At 39.6% G+C, this 21092-nt stretch overlaps 1 protein-coding gene across 2 annotated transcripts in view; it reads right to left on the reverse strand.

Annotated features, from left to right (window-relative positions):
• Window positions 1-448: 448 nt before the first annotated feature.
• Window positions 449-21092, reverse strand: part of LOC127428866 (NAD(P) transhydrogenase, mitochondrial-like) — a 57356-nt gene continuing 36712 nt past the window's right edge. For both annotated transcript variants that reach the window (XM_051677514.1, XM_051677512.1), the window contains exons 18-22: window positions 18155-18314; window positions 10939-11020; window positions 4723-4841; window positions 4509-4624; window positions 449-2082 (exon numbers count right to left, since the gene is read on the reverse strand). In XM_051677514.1, the coding sequence (XP_051533474.1) occupies window positions 1942-2082; window positions 4509-4624; window positions 4723-4841; window positions 10939-11020; window positions 18155-18314 (618 nt within the window). In that variant the 3' untranslated portion in view covers window positions 449-1941. The remainder of the gene's footprint in view (window positions 2083-4508; window positions 4625-4722; window positions 4842-10938; window positions 11021-18154; window positions 18315-21092) is intronic.

Below are 21092 nucleotides of genomic sequence, written 5' to 3' on the forward strand. Positions count from 1 at the left end.
TGTGTTCCAAAGAACAAAATAAGTATTTTTGTATTAACTATTACTTTTAATGGCAACCAAGACTCGTTTGAACCCTTAAGCAGTACCATAACAATTCTACCCTGAGAGCCCTCTCATCTTATAAGAGATATGGAAGAGGTGTATACTGAGATACCATCATGAATGAGTGCCACTTGCTGCAAAGGTGAAAGAACCCACATGCAATTCCAAGGACTTGAGATCAGAGCAAACATCTCCACCCTTAACTCCAGACATAAACGAGAGAAAAATCCTAGGTAACTATGAAACTGACAATGTGCAATCAATGTCACTTGTGCTCTGATGTTCCCTAATCAGTGTGGTCATAAAAGATTGAAGATGCTTCTATAACAGCCAATATAGGCATTGTGGTGCCCGCAATGTTGAAGGCATGCAATATTGAGAAATGACTGATCTTTCGTGCCACCTGTTATCTTATCAGGATGTTTATTAAGAGGGATGTTCTGTGATACATTGGAGAGACAAACATTTCACAGTATGACATTAATTCATTTATTTCCTCAACATGGCACAATGAAATGTCTGAAGACTCACCCTATTCCCTTCCCTGTATTGCAGCACAGCAGAATTATCAAAGTATCATTGTTTCTACAAAAATATCCTGAAAAAGCAGGAGGGAATGCAAAACATCATCCATACAATGTTTGACAAATATTCCCATTCCCTTGCAACAATTCAATTCCCTCATTTAAATTTTCCTTCTTACATATTAAAACTTCTTATCACAAATTCAGCATCAGCATTGCAGCTTATTTGAGTGAAGGATATTGTGCCATAGAGATGCACGTGTAAATTGTCAGAACTCCTACATCCACAAGATCTACGTCAAAGAACATGTGCCCAATGCAGCCAAAGTTCGAGGTGAACCTAGGCAGAGGAGTGTAAGACTGGGATAGTGCCCATGGAGGAGAGTAAGATGGATTGTTTTGGTCAAGTTGAAATTGTGGAGAGGTAGGGTTGTTGTAATGGTTCCTGTATCTCATAGGATGTATACCATTAGGTCCCAGTGGGTAACGTACAGTACATCTGTTCTAATCCCTGTCAAATACTGAAGAGAATTAGTGCTGGGAACAAATGTGGGAGCACAGTAGGGCAGACATACAGTAACTATTCATACTAACCTCACTGCTATGTTGACATTCATTTGAATTTAGAGTGGCTGGGGAATACAAATCATCTTATGGTGGAGCCACAGGTGTTTGTGATTCTTCTATACATAAATGTTATGTGAAATACAGTGGGGTTTAACATTACTTCAACAGCGATCCTTCAAAGCTTTGCAATTTTAAGAGATGATTTGCACTGTTAGAAAACGGCCACCTGAAGCTGCATTTGAAAAGGTCAATTCCTTCTTACGAAAGCTCATACCACTAAGAACAATACCACATTACCAACCTCTGGTCACATAATGCACATGGTAATTTCAAAAAATAGATCTATGCAAGTGAAACGGAAAAAAGCATACAGTTTGGAGTTGTATAAAGCTTTGAAACAAACAAGTCATATTCAAACCAGGAATATAATTAAAAAACGATTGTGATAACTATGTAATATAATGTAGCTATATTACATACAAAACCAGATAGTAACTTAGCTTTAATTATTAATGTGATACTGTAATGCTTTTTTCCTTTTAGCTTAATTTAAATGGGGACAAAAAAAAAAAAATTATGGAAAAAAGATATGGTGCACAATCAAAAAAGGACAAGAAATACTGATAATAAACATCCTACATCTACATCTAAATACCTGATCAAAATATCGGCATAGTGCTTTATTAGGGGTTTGATCCTATTAATGCAAATTTTGTCTAAGGGTTTAATGGATCTGTTCGATAGGAGCAATCTTCTCATCTCCGTGATTCATCTGGTGCAAAACGAGGTCAGGTCTCCTCTTTCATCTCTAACCCTCGCGGACCTTGGCAGACAGAGCATCGCAGGTCTTCTTGGCATCTCCCAAAAGCATGGATGTGTTTGGTTTGTAGAAGATAGGGTTGTCCACAGCGGCGTAGCCAACTCCCAGAGATCTCTTCATCACAATAACCTGGAGGGATGAAACCAGAGGTTGATGCGTTTTGTCTCTTATCATCAAGGAACAAAGGCGGTACTTTACGGAATAAGCTGGAAAATTCACATGCAATAAAACCCTGTACGTCCGTTTGCTGCCCTTAGATCTTCAAAGGTTTTTTCCATAGTACTAAGACACAGAGTTACTGTTGTTGAGCCAGCGAATACAAAACGAAGCAACATTACTCCTGTAAAAACAGGACATGCACCTGCGTGTGAAGATGGGAAGAATGGCTTTAGGATTTGTAAAACAGAGTGCAAAGACAGACCATGTTTCCAACATGTAATGGTTATTTAAGTATTTGCCATTTGCAAAATTAAGAGTCATTAGTGTCTCGAGCGCCAGTTTTTAGGCTTAGCAGTTTCTGGGAAAATCGGCGAAAGCAGCGCTTTGATTGGGAGCATCTGTTTGGGGAGGAGGAACACTTGGTAATTGAATAAGTAAAACCAGAGAGGAGAGCCCTTGCCGCTGGTCTAGCTTCAGTGTTATTCAATATGCTGAAAGATATTTGGAACAAAATTACCCTCATCTTGAGACTTCAAATCAGCGGGCGGATCCTTTTAATATTATCATCTGTCCTACAAAAGGTCTGCAGATGTTCAATGCCAGCCAGGTGATCAGGACAGTGTTCATAAACACCCAACCCTCACCGCCCCCTTTTCAAGAGTCACGTGACCACTTTACCCAGGATCAGCATCCCTCAGGACAGGACAACATCCAGTCTCTTTGTTAAATTATTCATAAGGCAGCTGGTTTTGTTTGGGACTGAGGTTACACATGAAGGTCTCTACAAGCTGGGAGCAATCAGTAGGGGTGGATTTTGCACGAGATTCTGGATAACAAAGCCTACAAAGACAATCAACAGGATAACTTCAGATTCTGCAACACTATCATGTCATCAAGAGTGACACTACGAAGTAGGGCTGGGTGATAGGACAATATAATCAGATATCGCCGATATCAAACAGATATCACAATGCAGATTGCGAAAGTCATTGACAGACGAAGTTCAACCAAATCTGGAAATGACCAACCAACTTCGTAGTAGAGTTCCCTCGTAGAGATCTGGCAACGCATCAAAGTTCATACAAACAAGAGACAGCAATGCAACCAAGATCCTACAAATAAAGCCACCTAACTAGAGTTGACGCTGCCTCAGAGAATGCTTAGAATCAATTGTTAATCTAAAGGTTAACTACAGATTCTGCAACGCTATCATGTCGAAGTTAATTAAGTTCATAAGTAGAGATCTGGCATCACATCAAAGTTCATAAAAACAGGATGGCAATGCTTCCAAGTTCCTGCAAATAAGGCCACCTACAAACTAGAGTTGATGCTGCATCAGAGAATGCTTAAAATCCATTGAGTTTGGCAGGGGAACTCCAGATTACATGTCGAAGTTGGTTGATTTTCCTAGTTGAAATCTGGAAACACATCCAAGTTCTAAAAAAAAAAAAAAAAAAAAAAAAAAAAAAAAGAGACAGCAATGCATCTAAGATACTACAAATAAGGCCACCTAGAGTTTATGCTGCATCAGAGAATGCTGTGAATCCACTGATTTAAAAGGAGATGGTGCATCAGAAAAATTTAAATGCAAGGGTTTGTGAATGACGCCCAATCATGCAACCAAAAGTTGAGAACATTTGCTGAAACACATTCTGGAGTAGTCATCAATTGCCCAATTAGAAATTCATGATAGTGGGTTTAGTTGTGCTTTCAGAAATCCAATTTGTTGTATTCCCGATTGATTTTGAACTGAAATTGATTTATCCACACTCTAAATTTGGCCCATTCTCAAGCACGTAGGAGCCCTAAGAATTTGGACAAAAGCTCCCATGTTTACAAACACTTTAACTTGAATATAGAATAAATAGAACAGGTTAACATGCTACATGCAATTACTCATGAGAAGGTTGACTCATTTGTACATTTGTAATGTCAAGCTCCAGTATTCCAAGTGATTTCCCCAGAGAAGGCCTGGGTTTGATGAGCTTGTCATGTAGGGAGGCACACCAGCCCCTACATTTAGGAAAAGTATTAGTCGGATGCTCCGAAATGTCATCATTCCAGAACAAGCGAGTCAGAGCTAATGAAAGCAGCATGAGGCTGTCTTTGCTGGAGATACACCTGCACCGAAGCTCGGTTACAGTGGAAACCACCTGTGGGGATGGGATGGAGATTTTCATATCACTCTGGGTGGGAAAATGAGGGATGGTCTGCATTACAGTGCTTGAGGGCAATCCTTGCTATTCTGGATTTTATTCCAGCCAAGCCATAAAAGTCTGATACATACATACTTACATACTTCATATATCTTGAGAAAGCAGCTACAAACAGGGTGGTTTTCAGACTGCAATTTATATTTGGCTATTAAAGGCACTGAAATCTATTAAGCTGCTCACCTGCTTGGACTTCCAGACCTCCAAAACGGGCATGCCAGCAATGATAGAGTTGGGGTCCTCCTGGGCTGCAGAGTTCACCGTGTCATTGGCTCCAATTACCAAAACCAGGTCAGTTCCTGCAGGAGCAAGGGGTGAATGAAGTTAAGTCAGTTAGCAGAATCTAGGATTACGATTTTAATCATGCCGACTATGCCAATCAAAAGTGATATCATACCAGGGAAGTCATCGTTGATCTCTTCCATCTCGAGCACAACATCATACGGCACACCAGCTTCAGCCAGTAGTACGTTAAGTTGGCCAGGCATGCGGCCAGCCACTGGGTGGATTCCAAACCTGAAAACACCAAAAATTTAGACCACATCTGACCTCTACAATCTCTTAATACACACATGGCATCTGGAATTGCTGCCCCTCCGTACAGTCCAAGCAGAGGAGTCTTTGAACACGGTTAAGTAGAAGCACTTTGGGGAAGGGGTCAGGCTGTTTGAGAGAGGTTAAGAGACAAGGCAATAAGCAGAGGCAGTAGGTATCTCTTTAATACCAGATGTAGTAAAGGGCATGAGCTCAGGGGAAATGGCTTGAGGAAGACAAGTGTACCCTAAGGGCACGTGGGCAGCTTTATGACTTCACTGTAAAAACAGAAGACCACAGCCAACAGGCTAAGGACAGACACAGGAAGTGATATGACTGCATAGGTCACCATTCAACATGCCGTTACAGAAAAAGTGGATTATAAAAACAGGCACCATCAAACATAAAAATGATAAGGGATAGGTTGGGATGGCGAACTAATGTCATCCAAAAACACATTATTGGTCTACACACACATGTAGACCCACGTCTTTTGGCCATTGCTTTTAAGATGCTGCATCAAGATAGTTCAATTTTTATTTTTTTTTAATGAGTCTCAACACCCCTGTTTTCGATTTCATTCTGCTGCACTCCAGTTGTTGTTAAATGCAAGAATGTGTGTGAAAACCCTTAAAAAAAAACAACATGTCTGATCACTGATTGGTGGATAAGACCCTAAACCAGCACATTTATACAGTGCTTCCTCAAGACCGACCGGCCATTTAGACAACCTACCGATTAGTCAATTTTGAAAATACATAGTTTTGCACATCACTAAATATCACCTGAAAAAATTCTGCCATATATACTCCGAAACCAAACATGATGTGATTTGTTTTTTGTTTTGCATCAAATCCAACATCTGTTCATCACTTACTTCCAAGCAAATTTATTTGTCAGAGGGGAAATAAGGATGAGAAAAACCTGTTCAATAATCACCTAAACAGAGATATTTTAGCAGACAGGCCTTAGAAATTGAGACATGAGGTTTGTCAATCAGCACTGACACTGGAAAGGCTTACACAAGTTGCAGCTGAAGTGTGCACGCAAACAGCCTGAGAGGAAAGAGAGTCCAAGCTCTCTCCAGTCCAAACCAGTCGATCATTCTGCTATTACCATTACCAGTCGCCCTGCGTTTCACCACACTGAACCAACATTTGCTCTCTCTACATCTGAAAATAACTGCTCTTCTTTTTGACTATGATAGCTTGTGGCCCACAGGAGATTCAGGCTGCCGTCCTGCCCAAACTTGTGACTCCTTTCAACAAAGCAAGACTTTCCAACTCCACCCTGCAGCCAAAACAAACGTAGCAGTCTTTATGAGCTGGCAGAGCGATTGACGGTGAGAATGATAAAGGCGTTGGTTTGCCGAAGCTTGTGAACTGCCTCACTGCCTACATATGCCGCTGCCTTCTAAGTTTGCATCCTAACCATCATGGTACCTCATAAGGAAGCTCTAGATAAGCAGCACTTCAGTGCTACATAAACTGTACTTGACCCAGGAGATTCAACTTGCAATTGACTTGAATAACGTGACGCTCTAACGGTGTGATACTCTGAAAGCTTAAAATACATATCACTCAAATCCTGGGTAAAAAACAAATTTTAAATTACACAAACACTTTAAATCGATACTTTTCAGTACTGCATGAAATAATTGTTTTATAAATCAACATTCCTCTTGGTTTGTCTACAATCTTGGATTTTTTTTTTTTTTTTACTTTTTCAGCTGGTCAGAGTGCATTTTGGGATTGCCTTTTCGGCGAAGGATCCATCCTTAAAACTAGACCAAAACGAGGTATCTTGAGGCCACATATCTAATCTACCTACCTTTTGATACAGCCTTCATGTCAGGAACGAGCCTATAATGCCATAACATTTTGCCTCAATAGGCAGCTTGATAGCTTTTGGAATTGAGCAAGAGGGTCAGCTCTACCCACAGTCCTCTTGACAGGGCAACACCCCAAGCCAATTATCCCAAAGAGAGAAAAGGGGGGCGAGGCGGGTGTGCTACTAAACTGTCCACTCTTTGGCCACCCATCTCCCCTCCTAATCATCTGCAAATGCTCTAATTGGCAGCAGCTGCTGAGCTCCCAGATCAAACGAATCAACGAAAACTACACAAGCTTCCGGTCTACGTCTCTCTTCCAAAATCACACAGTGCCCCCCAGCTCAAGAGAGAGAACAGGAGTCCAGCTCATGCAACAGATCTGACAAGGTGGCAACTAAATGAAATAAGATGACAAAAACTTGATTGCTTAATTACCCCAAATATTGCATTATGCAAACTGGTACTGAAGCTCATGAAAAAAAGATGAGAATCGGATGGAATTTAATGATTCTGGTTCCGATATCGCTGAACAATTCTTTTAGTACTTTTGATCAGTACCACTGCTCCCTACAAGCATATTACACTGAGTAGGGCACAAACTCCCTAGGTGGGCACCAGAACCTTCACCAGCTGCCCATTCCTTTTACGTTATACTTTATGCAAGGACCCGACAGCAGTGACGGAACACAGATGATCGCCTCGCAGCTCGCACCACGCATCAGGTTCGAATATTTTAGTATTGTGTTTGGTCTTCATCGGTGGAAGAATGCACATTTGAGAACTGTAAACAGAACAGAAAGTTGTAAAAATCTTTTAGTTCCTGTATTTCCTTTTCAAATAAGTAGTAATAATATTTTTTTTCCCAATAAGAACTGGTTTATGGTTTCCAGCCAAAGTCATAAAAAAAAAAATAAAGTGTCATGAAATGATCTGTCATAGGATGTAAAAAAGTGCTCAACATATGTAGCCATCTTCATCTTCAGTGTCTTTGAAGTAAACAAATTCGCTTTCAAACTTGATAGAATTTGTTGAGTGAAAAGCATAATGGCAGACCACTTCTTGACTATGCAAGTTGCTGACCAGTACTTCATCCCTTTATTATAAGATGAACTGGCAGCACACTGTGATGTCCTGGATTTGATTAAAAAGCGAGAGAGTGTTTGTGTTCGAGTGTGCGAGTCCCTTCATGAAATAGGCTGAGAGACCCTTTTAAAAAGTCACAGATGAGTCTGTTTTTAGCTCCTATGCCTGCCAAGAGTGTGGTGAGACCAGGCTACTGCTGACAGCTGATATCTAGTGGGAATAATAGAACAAAGAATCAACCACTTACAGTGAGAGTAAAATAGAAAGAGAGAAAGGAAAAATGGAGCCATGGTGGCCAGCCATAGACATTGTGCCACTTTTATAGAGAGTAAAGTGAAGACAGGAAATCATGAGGAGGAAAGGGGGAACGGGATCAGGAAATGTTGCAAGCCAGATTCAAAGTCTCTCTGCCAATGAGCACCACAACTCAATATTTCTAATCCTATGCTAACTGCTAAGCCACAGCTCCATCTTTCTAAAACTGTCTGACACAAAACTAATAAAGCCTACAAGCAAGTTCAAAAACAAAAAATGTCTCAAAATGAGAAAGCTTTAACATGTTTTAATCACTATGCCTTTCTAATATTGAAAAGCCTATGGAGGCAGTCATCTGAACTCCTGTTGAAGCATCTCCGGGGTCAGGCATGGAGCCTTTCCACGCCCTGCAACCTGATAAGCATCGCTGGGGTGGCGGAAAGTATTACGTAGCATCCACCTGTCGCCCTGCTCATCACCGGCCCTTTCACAGCACCGGGAGGCCTGGGGTACACTGCGCTCTCAGATCACAGGGCATTACACATACTCTGAAAACGCAACAAAAGCCCCGGACAATGGAGGAACTGAATGAAGATATTCAAAAGCATTCTTTGAAATAGAGGAGTCCGACATGCAATCTATTAGCAGAGAGGAAAGAGAAGGCTGCCATTCAGAGTTTCACCATGGTGACCTGCAAAACTAGTGAGCTATTCAAACTAGGGCTGCACCTAACGATTATTTTTTTTATTGATAAATCTAACAATTATTTTTCCGATTAGTCGATTAATCTAATGATTAATTTGCAGATTATTCTAAAGATTTTTTATAATTATTACTTGATTAATATAACAATTAATTAAACCAAAATAAATAAACTTGTCATTAATATTTCAATATGTTATTAAATCATCTTCTCTTAAACACAAACAAATGTACAAGAAACAAAGTGTGCACTGCAGGGCATTATTCTGCAACAAAAATAGCCCTGTTTTAACTGGCTCAAAACAGCAACTATGAATGCAAACTTTAATACTGTGAAAGAGATACTCTATTAGCATAACAGAAATATATGGAAATTTTTATTTATTTATAACATTCTTTTGAATGTCCATGTACTAAAATAAAATTTGATGCCAGGAGTGTACCTTCATTAACTATTAGTATTATTTTGAATGGCCATGGAAAATGAAGCAAAGTGATAATTTTACCTGGTTGCAAAAAGTAGTCCATTAATTTACCTGATGAACTTTCACCTTTTGCTGACCCTTTATGCTTCGCAGAGCTAATGTGTGCTTCTAAATCACTTGCACCTTTATTAGCAACTGACACATAAGTGCCAGCTTTACATGTCATAGATTCTGCTTCCCACGGATCTCGACCTGGACGAAAGCATGGGAATTTTTTGTGCAAATCTTCTGTAAATTTGCACTTTCGTTTGGGCATCGTTTCCACTCAGCTGTCATTTGCTGCTACTGTCAAGCAACTGTTTGATGCCGAACACAACAGGGCTTCGCGCGTTCGCGGAGAGATTGACAGGCAGGAATTTGGCCAATAGTTGCTGCAAGCCTCTTATAATTGACCAACTGGTGTGCGAGAAGGTGGGACTTACAAAGAGGGGTTAAAGCAATGCAAATATGCACGCACACACACAAAGTATTAAACCAGATGCACATCACAATGCAACTAAAGCCGAATCCCGGACATTTCCGCAAATTTAGAAATCCCTGCCGGACACTTTTTTAAGGTCCAAAAAAAGAGGACATATCCGGGAAAGAGAGGATTTATGGTCACCCTACGTTAGCAGTGGTGCAGAAATTACTTTTAACATGGGGGCGATGAGGAAACATTTAGAAAATCAATTTAAAGTGACTACTACTAACAGAAACACATGTTGTAATACTAATATGTCATGCTTGGGTGGGGACAAAAAGTAAACAGGACTTACGGTGCTGCCTTGCTGCCATCTTGACAAAGCACTCTGGGATGCTTTCGCTTCAAGTGTTAGTTCATGGCGGTTGTACTGCTGTGATAAGCCATTTCCAATTTGCATAGCTTACACAGCACCACATTGTTGGGTCTCTAGCTATAATACTCCCACGCTTTAGATGACCGTAGGCAAGTTTTTTTAAGCTGCAGCTTGTTCTTCAGGGGAATCCATGCTTAAACCGGGAGCTGCCGTTTTAATTATTCCATTGACGCGCCGACGCATGTTATGCAAATCGACGTATTTCTGTAATCGATGACGTCAATTACGTCGATGAATCGTCCCAGCCCTAACTCAAACACCACTCTAACAGCACTGACAAGCCTCAGACTCCCTCAGTGTCTACCTACACATCGATTTTTGGTCTCTTTTGATTGATGCAAGCAGAGGCGTAGAAATGACCTGAAAAGGGTGCGTGTGTGTGTCATGAATTTTAATTAGGTGATATAAAGGTAGCCCAGTGATCGTAACTGATTTGCTGAAAAGTGGGTAAGTGTGCTCTCGTCATATTAGGATCACTGACTTCGCATTCATTCAATCGATTACAGATACAACTTGTTGGCATAGGCTTTTGCTTGGTCTTATAGCTGCCGTTTAAAAAAAAAAAAAAAAAAAAAGTGTTTGTGGGAGATAAAACTTTCAAGTTTCTCAAAGTGGTGGTGGGTTGGGGGTTGGGGCAGTTTTAATGGTTGCTTTGCCTAGATAGCAGATACAGTGGAAAATGACTGGCAATTATTGGAGGGAAGGAATCAGGACATTGGCACAGGCCAAACTCAAATCCTTGTCATCCGCTCTTAAAATGCTGAGCCGTGGTGTGCACATGGCCTAAACGCTGCGTCACTGCTCCAACCTTATCAGAGGTTAATTTAAACTTGAACAGTAAAAAATTAGAAATACTGTGTGAATTTTGTGTGTATGTTTCTTACCTGATTTTCTTGCCCTGCTCAGTCAGTGTCTTGACCAGATCAGCAATGGGATACTGAGCTTTAGCTGCACACAGACCATAGCCTGAATGACAAGACACAGCAGTTATAAAAAGAACACATGTACAAACACAGACATTCACAAATATAAACATATTTCAGAGAATATTGGGAGAAGAGACAGATAAGAGTGTTTCTGTAAATAATAGGGTGCTTCACTGCCAGATGTAGCAATTCAAAGCAATGCGTCACTGCTTTAGCTACAGCATTTGAGGGTTGTTTCCTCAAAGGTCAAATTCAAGTTAATTTAACTTCAAAATTTGTGATACTGATATACCAGTAAGGCCTATTAATTGGCTCACATTTGGCATGGTCCACTTGGGCTGCTAACAGCAGTGTTCAAAATCTACAAAAAAGCGTGCTGCATGTGTAAATTTAGTTTAATTTATAAAACAGATAGTTCCTGTTCTGGATACTGATTGGTCAATAGTCATGCTTTATTCACGATAAAGCATAGCCATGACCTCTTCAGAGTTTCTATTTGTGTTTCTGCGCACCACCCATTGCTGACCGTTATTCTCCTTGCATAGCAACATTCCATTTACCATTTAAACAGTTAAATCTTCTAACGGAAGGATGGCATTTAATAATTGTATTTAAAATAACATTTTGATGAACATTTGTGTCCTTAATATTATAAGTCAGAAGTTTACATACACCTTAGCCAAATACATTTAAACTCAGTTTTTCACAATTCCTGACATTCAATCGTAGAAAACATTCTCTGTCTTAGGTCAGTTAGGATCACTATATTTTAAGAATGTGAAATGTCAGAATAATAGTAGAGAGAATGATTTATTTGAGCTTTTATTTCTTTTATCACACCCAGAAATTTACATACACTACTGGGTCAAAGGTTTTGGGTAGCCTTCCACAAGCTTCTCACAATAAGTTGCTGGAATTTTGGCCCATTACTCCAGACAGACCTGGTATAATGGAGTCATGTTTGAAGGCCTCCTTGCTCGCACACGCTTTTTCAGTTCTGCCCACAAATGTTCTATTGGATTGAGGTCAGGGCTTTGTGATGGCCACTCCAATACCTTGACTTTGTTGTCCTTAGGCCATTTTGCCACAACTTGAGGTATGCTTGGGGTCGAAGACCCATTTGGGACAGAGCTTTAACTTCCTGGCTGATGTCTTGAGATGTTGCTTCAATATATCCACATAATTTTCCTTCCTCACGATGACATCTATTTTGTGAAGTGCACCAGTCCCTCCTGCAGCAAAGCACCCCTATAACATAATGCTGCCACCCTCATGCTTCACGGTTGGGATGTTGTTCTTTGGCTTGCAAGCATCACCCTTTTTCCTCCAAACATAACGATGGTCATTATGGACGAACAGTTCAGTTGTTTCATCAGACCAGAGAACATTTCTCCAAAAATTAAAATGTTTGTCCCCATTTGCACTTGCAAACTGATGTCTGGCTTTTTTAAGGCAGTTTTGGAGCAGTGGCTTCTTACTTGCGGAGCAGCCTTTTAGGTTATGTCGATATAGGACTCGTTGTACTGTGGATATAGATACTTGCAGCATCTTCACAAGGCCCTTTGCTGTTGTTCTGGGATTGATTTGCACTTTTCGCACCAAACTACATTCATCTCTAGGAGACAGAATACGTCTCCTTCCTGAGCGGTATGATGGCTGTGTGGTCTCATGGTGTTTATACTTGCGTACCATGGTTGGTACAGATGAACATGGTACCTTCAGGCATTTGGAAATTGCTCTCCAAGGGTGAACCAGACTTGTGGAGGTCCACAATTTCTTTTCTGAGGTCTTGGCCGATTTCTTTTGATTTTCCCATGATGTCAAGCAGTGGCACTGAGTTTGAAGGTAGGCCTTAAAATACATCCACAGGTACACCTCCAATTGAATCCAATTAGCCTATCAGAAGCTAACTGGCTAATTGCCTAAAGGCTTGACAATTTTCTGGAATTTTCCAAGCTGCTTAAAGGCACAGTTAACTTGGTGTATGTACAATTCTGAGCCACTGGAATTATGATATAGTCAATTAAATGTAAAACAATCTGTCTGTAAAGAATTGTTGGAAAAATTACTTGTGTCATGCACAAAGTTTGTTTGTTTCTTTCATTTTTTACGCCATGCCAGCTTCTATGGCTATATTCATGGCGGGAACCAGGTTTAGTTATTTAAAGTTGTTTAAGATTCATTTTTCCTAAAAACCTTAACTAAATTTGGATTCACTTGATTAAAAACCTTTTAAAAAGAATCAACTGAATAATACAGGTTCCTCAGATGTGTAGAGATATGACAGTCCAGTAAAATATGTTTAATGGATAGTGGGTTCTGACAAGAAGCACTTTGGTGAATTTTCTCCTGATAGTAAAAATTGGTGTGCGAGTCTTGTATGTCCTATCCAGCATCGTATATAAACGACTTGATCCCAGAGATTATTAAAAGGGAACACACATCTTGTTCCAACAACAAGATTTATTTCTCATAATTTGTTCAAACATTGATCCCACTCCGACTGCCATTTGTTTTTGATATATACATTCAGAGTTGGTTTCAGATCTATGGAAGGTATAGGGCATTTTACTGGTTCAGTAGACAGTGCTTCTCTGGCAGCTCTGTCTGCTTGTTCATTACTGGAGATTCCTGAGTGTCCAGGTACCCAGCAGAAAATAATATTAAAATTCTTTGATTCAAGAGATGACAGTTTGATTAAAATCTTCATGATTGTTGGGTGATAAGTTTTAGTAGCTTCCAATGCTTCAAGACATGATTTTGAATCAGTTATTATTAAAAAAAATTTGTGGAGCAGTCTCAAACTTCAGTGCCAGTAGTAGAGCGTTTTCCTCTGCAGTGAAAACTGAACTTTGGTCAGGGATGCGGATACCCTGACACAGTTGGTTTGTTGCAAAAGCTGCTGCCACTTTATTTCCAGATTTAGATCCATCTGTGTATATTGGGATATGTTGTGGGTATACTGCTCTTATGTCCAGAAATTGTTGATGGAAATCATTCAGATGCATTTTGGATTTTTGGTTACTTGTTAAATCTAGATGGATTTTAGGCTTTTTGAGATCCCATGGAGGAATTTTGCAGAAATGTGTCTGTTCCACACTGTTTAGAACCACTTTCAGATTCTCCAGATGGGTTTTTATACGTAGGCCAAATGGACGAATGAAACTTGATTTTTTGTTGTTTTTTTTTTTCATATATTGTTGAATGCTGAAGTGGGAAAACTGCTGAATAGGCTGGGTTTTCTTTATTTGTTTCAAGTCTGGTTGCATATTGTAAGGCCAACTTTAGGCGTCTGATTTCCAAGGAAGATTCATTGGCTTCCACACAGAGACTTTGGATTTGTCAGGTTCTGTAGGCTCCCAAAGCTAGTTGTATACCTTGGTGGTGTACAGTATCCAAAAGTCGTATGTATGACTTCCTAGCTGATCCATAAATGATACTTCCATAGTGAGCGTACCATGGTTCTGTACAAGTTCATGAGTTGAGCTGTCTGCTGCCCATTTGGTTTTGGATAAAACCTTTAAAACATTCATAGCTATAAGACATTTATTTTTTAGTGATTTAATGTGAGGAATAAAAGACAGTTTGTTGTCAAAAGTGATACCAAGAAACCTGTTCTCTTTAACAACTTTAATGGGGACTCCATCTATAAACAGCTCTGGTTCATTATGTACCGAACGAAGCTGAAAGTGCATTTTGTTTATCTTCAATTGGATTTTTCGCGCGATAGTATTCACGTACTTGCTCTTGTAGCAAATGCAGATAACATCTACATATAAACTACAGAGGACAGAGCCAATGACTTTTGCAATGCTATTTATTTTAATCATGCACAAAGTAGATGTCCTAAATGACTTGCCAAAACTATCGTTTGCTAATATGAAATCTATGGAGTGGTTAAAAAATGTGTTTTAATGACTTCAACCTAAGTGTATGTAAACTTCTGACTTCAACTGTATTTAATAACCGTTTTATAAAAGCAATAAAACATTGTGAATATAGTCACAGCTGAAGGGGTTGCAGGAACTCCACTTCGTGTCTAACAGCGCCCTTCAGTCCTGATATTCACATTCACACTGCCTCTCGTATATTATTGCTTATATACTTCTCATTTGCCTTCATTAAATTTTAGATAAATGCATTGCCGATTGAAAAACCCACATTGGGTTAACCACTCCCGGGAAACTCTATTCTTGGAAAAATACTTTGAATGTAAAAAAAAAAAAAAAAAAACACAAACTTTGCATGATCCCTGCATGTCATCTGTATATTTTCATTGACCATGTCTCATCTTTTCAAAATCTGTCACATGGATCGATTCTACTTTAATAAATAAAAACAACTTAAAACATATTGAATATCAGCTCCAATAGGAAAAATCTGTTTTTCTAGTCAAACAAACAAGTGACTAACTCATTCTAATTAGTAATTCAGAGATGAAGTAAATGACATTTGATTGACTGAAATAAACAACCTGAAATGGTGATGGCACAAAGCACAAAAAAAAAAAAAAAAAAAGAGGAAATTGCTTCATGTTGAAATAATTCTTCAGTTGGTCTAGGAGAGTATGGTGCATTCATCATTATATTTACTGTAGCCTGCTTATTTTTACACCGTTCATGCAGTCTGACAGGAGTAAAGAAATTGAGGGGGTCAGAACAAATAATGTGTGAAGTATCAGCAATGTGAAACACTTTAGTTGAATCATCAATCTTTCATTAATAGCCAATTTAGTGTTAGAATGATTAAAAAATAAATAAATAAAAAAAAATAAAAAAAAAAAAAAAGATACATTCCATGTGTCAATCAGTTCACAGCCTCACTTATGGCTAGCAACTTCTGATTGGCCTGTCACAACAATCTTCAAATCCTTCGGCTTAAACAAGCTTGTCATAGTGCACGTTGACTAACCCTCCCTGGTCCTAATGATTTTTTCCCCCATTTTGTAGCTTTTCTTTTAAACAAAGCCATTTCTCCTTAGGAAAACAACCATGGCCGGCAAACTTCCAACTTTAAATAGAAAACGCTTAAATGTTTTCACAACTGTCAATCACTCAGTGACCACGACTACTTAAATTTATACAAATTGCAGAAATGGAAACAAAGCCACTGCTCAACTCAATACGAGCAGTCATAGGGACCCCGTACAAAAAGGACCAGCCACGCAAAGCTGGCTGATGGATGATTTAGCAGCGAATGAGAGAACATTTGCGTGGGTTTAGTTATTTATCATTTATCATTCACTTCCTGAAAGCAACTTGAGCACAATAACTAAAGTGACAATTGGAGGTTATTTCAACAGGACTAAGCCGATGGGGGAATTTGGCAACACAAAAGTTTAAAGATCACCTCTTCCAGGGTTTGAACCAAGGGTCTGGTTAAAGCCTAGTTAGCCCCTGCTAGGTAAAGGGTAAGGGTTAGGGCTAGGGTTGGTTAGTTGCTAGGGTTGGTTAGTTGCTTGGCTTGCACGTGACCCTCCCTAACCCTGTAACCCCTAACCTAGTGTTTCCAACCCTGTTCCTGGAGGCACAACAACACAGTACATATTTTTGATGTCTCCTTAATCTAACACACCTGATTCAACTCATCAGCTAGCTAGAAGATCCTCCAAGACCTGAAATGGATATGTCGGATCGAGGACACATTCAAAATGCATACTGTTGTTTTGCCTCCAGGAACAGGGTTGGGAAACACTGGGTTAGGGAGGGTCACGCGCGAGCCAAGCAACTGCTATATGTTCTATTAGCTTTCTTTGGGTATTATAGATCTCTTTGGTTTGAAGGAGAACCTTCAATCTTTCAGTTACTAGACCAGAACCACTATGCTACCACTCAGAGAGTTTATTTAGAGATGAAGACTTCATCTCTTGCTGTCAAGCCATGGTGATCATGATGGTCAGGCATGTGTCATCTACGAATACAGGGCCCTCTAAGTCATCTTGGCAGTGGCTAACCAGGCAATGGTCAGGAGGGGAAAGTCTGGATGCCTCAGAGCCTGTTGGACTGCCATTTGTTTTAAATAAAAGGGGCCATCCATGTTGTGCTTGGCTGAGCAGTCTTGTTTACTTTGGACGGTGCTGTTTATTATAGTTTCTCCTTTTCTTTCCGTTCATATTCCCAAATCTAAAATCACTCCTCTTTTCTACTGTCCTCTCGTTTCCAACATCTTGATCTCTTCGACCTGCTGTCGGACCATAAAACATAACCATAAAACAGTCTGTTGTGGAGAACAAAGCGGCCAGAGAGTCACTGCCATCGCTGGAGGCCATTATGTAGACCCCTGCAAAGAACATTCTACACAGAAAAACAATTACTTACATAGGAAGTACCAAATGATAAACAACTTCAAATTAATTATTTGGCAACTTAAAGCTGAAGTGTGTAATTTTGTCGACGTTAAATACTTTCTTCTATCTCAGAGACAGCTATAAGCCAGCCATAAGTAGGTTGATTTCCTCCTAAAATGTAAACACTGTGGCTCTGTGGTGGTTTCAAAACGTTGTTTGCTTGAGGATCTCAACCATCCCAACAGACCAACACTGGCAGACAAGTCGAGGGTTTGGGAAGCTGTTTCAGTCATCATTTTGACAGAATAATGACATGTTTGTCATTCATTTTGATATTTAGTTTGGTGATGCTAGTGGCACAAAAATTACACACTTCAGATAAACACAGTTAAAGTTTGTTTTGACATCCCGCTTGCTTAGTCAGCTGTATCTGGGCAAAGAAAGCTTGCCCAGAAGATATAAACCTGACATCACCCTGCACAGCTCAACACACATGAACAATGCCACGGGAGGCCAACCTTGGCATTCCACAAAACAACATCCCAAAGGGTCAAGCCCAAACAGACAGATAAAAGCGGCACACAAATTTGTCTAGGGTCTCAAAGAAAACCTATTTGCACAAAACACAAGTCAGAATTCAAGACCACCTCAGAACAAGCCCCAACAGGCCTCAGGGCACACCCTGGGGGGCTTATCCCTCACAGGAGAGGTCAGAAAATCACCAGTGCTGTAATGGGAGTGAAACAAGGTTGGTTTAACAGACATAACATAATGGATCATTTGAGGTTGTTGACAGTACACTCTGGTTCTTGTTTGAACCAAGGACCTTCTTCCATCTGTGTATGTAGGGGGTTTCAGATGTGCAGGGCTACACAAGATCTTCATTACCTGGAACGATGATGATATCCTGAGCCTCCTTGATCATTTCCACCGTCTGTTCCACGTTGACTTCAGTGTGGGTACCTGTGATCTCCATGGGCTTGCCCGTGCCAGTGGATGAGGTACCATAGCCACCCAGGATGACGTTCGCCAAGGAGCGGTTCATAGCCTAGTAAGTAACAGACAAGCAAGTCTTGTTTGTCGTAAGATGCGTAACTGTCACAATCAGTTCCTCTCATGGATTCAGAGAAGGGAAATTGCCTCTTAGTGGAATAAGAATCATGCCAAATACAGTGGTGGTCCTGCAACCACCATTATATGCTTCATGTTACATACACTACTATTGATATTCATGTACGAATAAGTTGTCTTGTGATGCATGCAGAAGTTTGGTGAACTCTTGAATAAGCAGCTTCACACCTAAACAAATGTACAATTGAGATCTTTTTGTAACATTCAAAATAATTAAGATTAAGTGTCTATGATCTCAAGCTGCCTATGATGCAATGGTCAGAAGTTATAACCAAGTTATAACTAACATTTTACATTTATTATAAAATGGATAGTTCATACTCTAAATTAATTGTAAAATGTTCACCTGTGACTGAACATTATATACACATTAAGTTGCTCAATTGCATATCAACTGCAAACAGACAATAATTAGGACAGTTAACTGAATTCCTTGATAGAAGAATTGTTTATTCTCATCATTATTAATAATAAACAATTGTTTATTGAAAACTCCTGTCTTACCTTATTGCTGTTGCTGCCGTTTTATAAAAGCAAGCCGTTCGGGTCCATACATTAGTCATTTTACCATGGTAATGGTGTGTTCTTTGATACGAACATGCCTTTTTCTTTCTTCTTCATGGCTTATTTTGTTTTAAAGGGGTCATGACATGAGGAATCACATTTTCTTTGATCTTTTGACATATGAGGTCATTGTACTATAAAAACATACGGTAAGTTTTAGAAACTCAACTTCCACACTTCTAAGAGCATTTGTTGAAACCAAGCTGCCAAAACATGTTCTCTACTTCCACAACAAATTAACGCATTCTTTACCTTCCGTAGCCCGCCCAGCAGCGTTGAGCAGTCATATGGCAAATAGAAAGAGCATGTCAATCAAGAGCAGAAAGCCAATCATAACAGTGGCCGTTTACCATCATATCTTAAAGAAGCAGCAGCACCAAAACCAGGGGTTCAGAATGAGGGTGGAAAATTATCATGTTTTACAAATATATGAATGTGTTTTGTGCAAAACACTTTAATATTATAAGTGAATCTCAAGAAACATTAATACAAAAAAGGCATGTTGTGACCCCTTTAATATACAATTAATAATTTATTCAAAATAGAAACCCTGTAGCGCAATGCCATACTCTGTTGCAGCCAGGCAAGCCAGAAAAAACCAGAAGAATTTGTATGACAGGCAAGAATAAAAATTACATATATACCACTTATTCATCCTAAAAGAAAATCATAGTCTCGAATTCCCAAATCCCACTGGGTTTCAGAAAGTGGGAGTCATTATTAGTGGTCGACCGATATCTCGGCGACGATATTCTGACTTTAATTAATCGGCCGATAAATTCTCTCGTTTGGCAAATTTTTTCTTGAGGGCACTGAAAATCACCTGCTTGCATGTGAAGCGACTGAGGCATGTAAACGACCAGTCACTGTTCGTTTTGTTTTTACGTGCCATCGTGTTACTACAATAATAGTGTGTGCAACACTCATGTGTCATTTAAATGGTCTGCATATCAGAGCCGCTGTAGACACGTTTGAGCTCATAATGTTAAAGTGCTCGCCTGTTTCATTCTCCCTCTCCTCAACAGCTCCCTGTAACTTTTAACCGTTTTGTCTAATGATAAAAAAGGCATATCAATAAAACTTCTATTATATACTGTCTGCAAATATGCAGATATCTCATTTAAAAAGATGTAATTCACGAACCTCACGAAAATCCATCTATTATCTTCCTCTGAAGCGTGTATTCTATCAGCCAGAATCAAAACTTCAGGATTAGGATCCATTCATTCAAAATAGATGTTAGATAAGCCATTTACTGATTAGGCAGCAAGGAAGCAAGTCAGCTGCCTACGTTTTCGGATGCAGCCCAAGGTAAAAGCGCTTCACGTGTGCTATACAGGTGCATCTCAATAAATTAGAATGTCGTGGAAAAGTTCATTTATTTCAGTAATTCAACTCAAATTGTGAAACTCGTGTATTAAATAAATTCAATGCACACAGACTGAAGTAGTTTAAGTCTTTGGTTCTTTAAATTGTGATGATTTTGGCTCACATTTAACAAACCCACCAATTCACTATCTCAAAAAATTAGAATACATCATAAGACCAATAAAAAAAACATTTTTAGTGAATTGTTGGCCTTCTGGAAAGTATGTTCATTTACTGTATATGTAAGTTTTTATTTTATTTTTATTATATAAATTATTTGCTTTAATTACTGCCTCAATTCGGCGTGGCATGGAGGTGATCAGTTTGTGGCACTGCTGAGGTGGTATGGAAGCCCACGTTTCTTTGACAGTGGCCTTCAGCTCATCTGCATTTTTTGGTCTCTTGTTTCTCATTTTCCTCTTGACAATACCCCATATAGATTCTCTATGGGGTTCAGGTCTGGTGAGTTTGCTGGCCAGTCAAGCACACCAACACCATGTTCATTTAACCAACTTTTGGTGCTTTTGGCAGTGTGGGCAGGTGCCAAATCCTGCTGGAAAATGAAATCAGCATCTTTAAAAAGCTGGTCAGCAGAAGGAAGCATGAAGTGCTCCAAAATGTCTTGGTAAACGGGTGCAGTGACTTTGGTTTTCAAAAAACACAATGGACCAACACCAGCAGATGACACTGCACCCCAAATCATCACAGACTGTGGAAACTTAATACTGGACTTCAAGCAACTTGGGCTATGAGCTTCTCCACC

The sequence above is a fragment of the Myxocyprinus asiaticus genome, chromosome 38 (genome assembly GCF_019703515.2).
Source record: "Myxocyprinus asiaticus isolate MX2 ecotype Aquarium Trade chromosome 38, UBuf_Myxa_2, whole genome shotgun sequence".
In the NCBI taxonomy this organism is placed as follows: Eukaryota; Metazoa; Chordata; class Actinopteri; order Cypriniformes; family Catostomidae; genus Myxocyprinus; species Myxocyprinus asiaticus.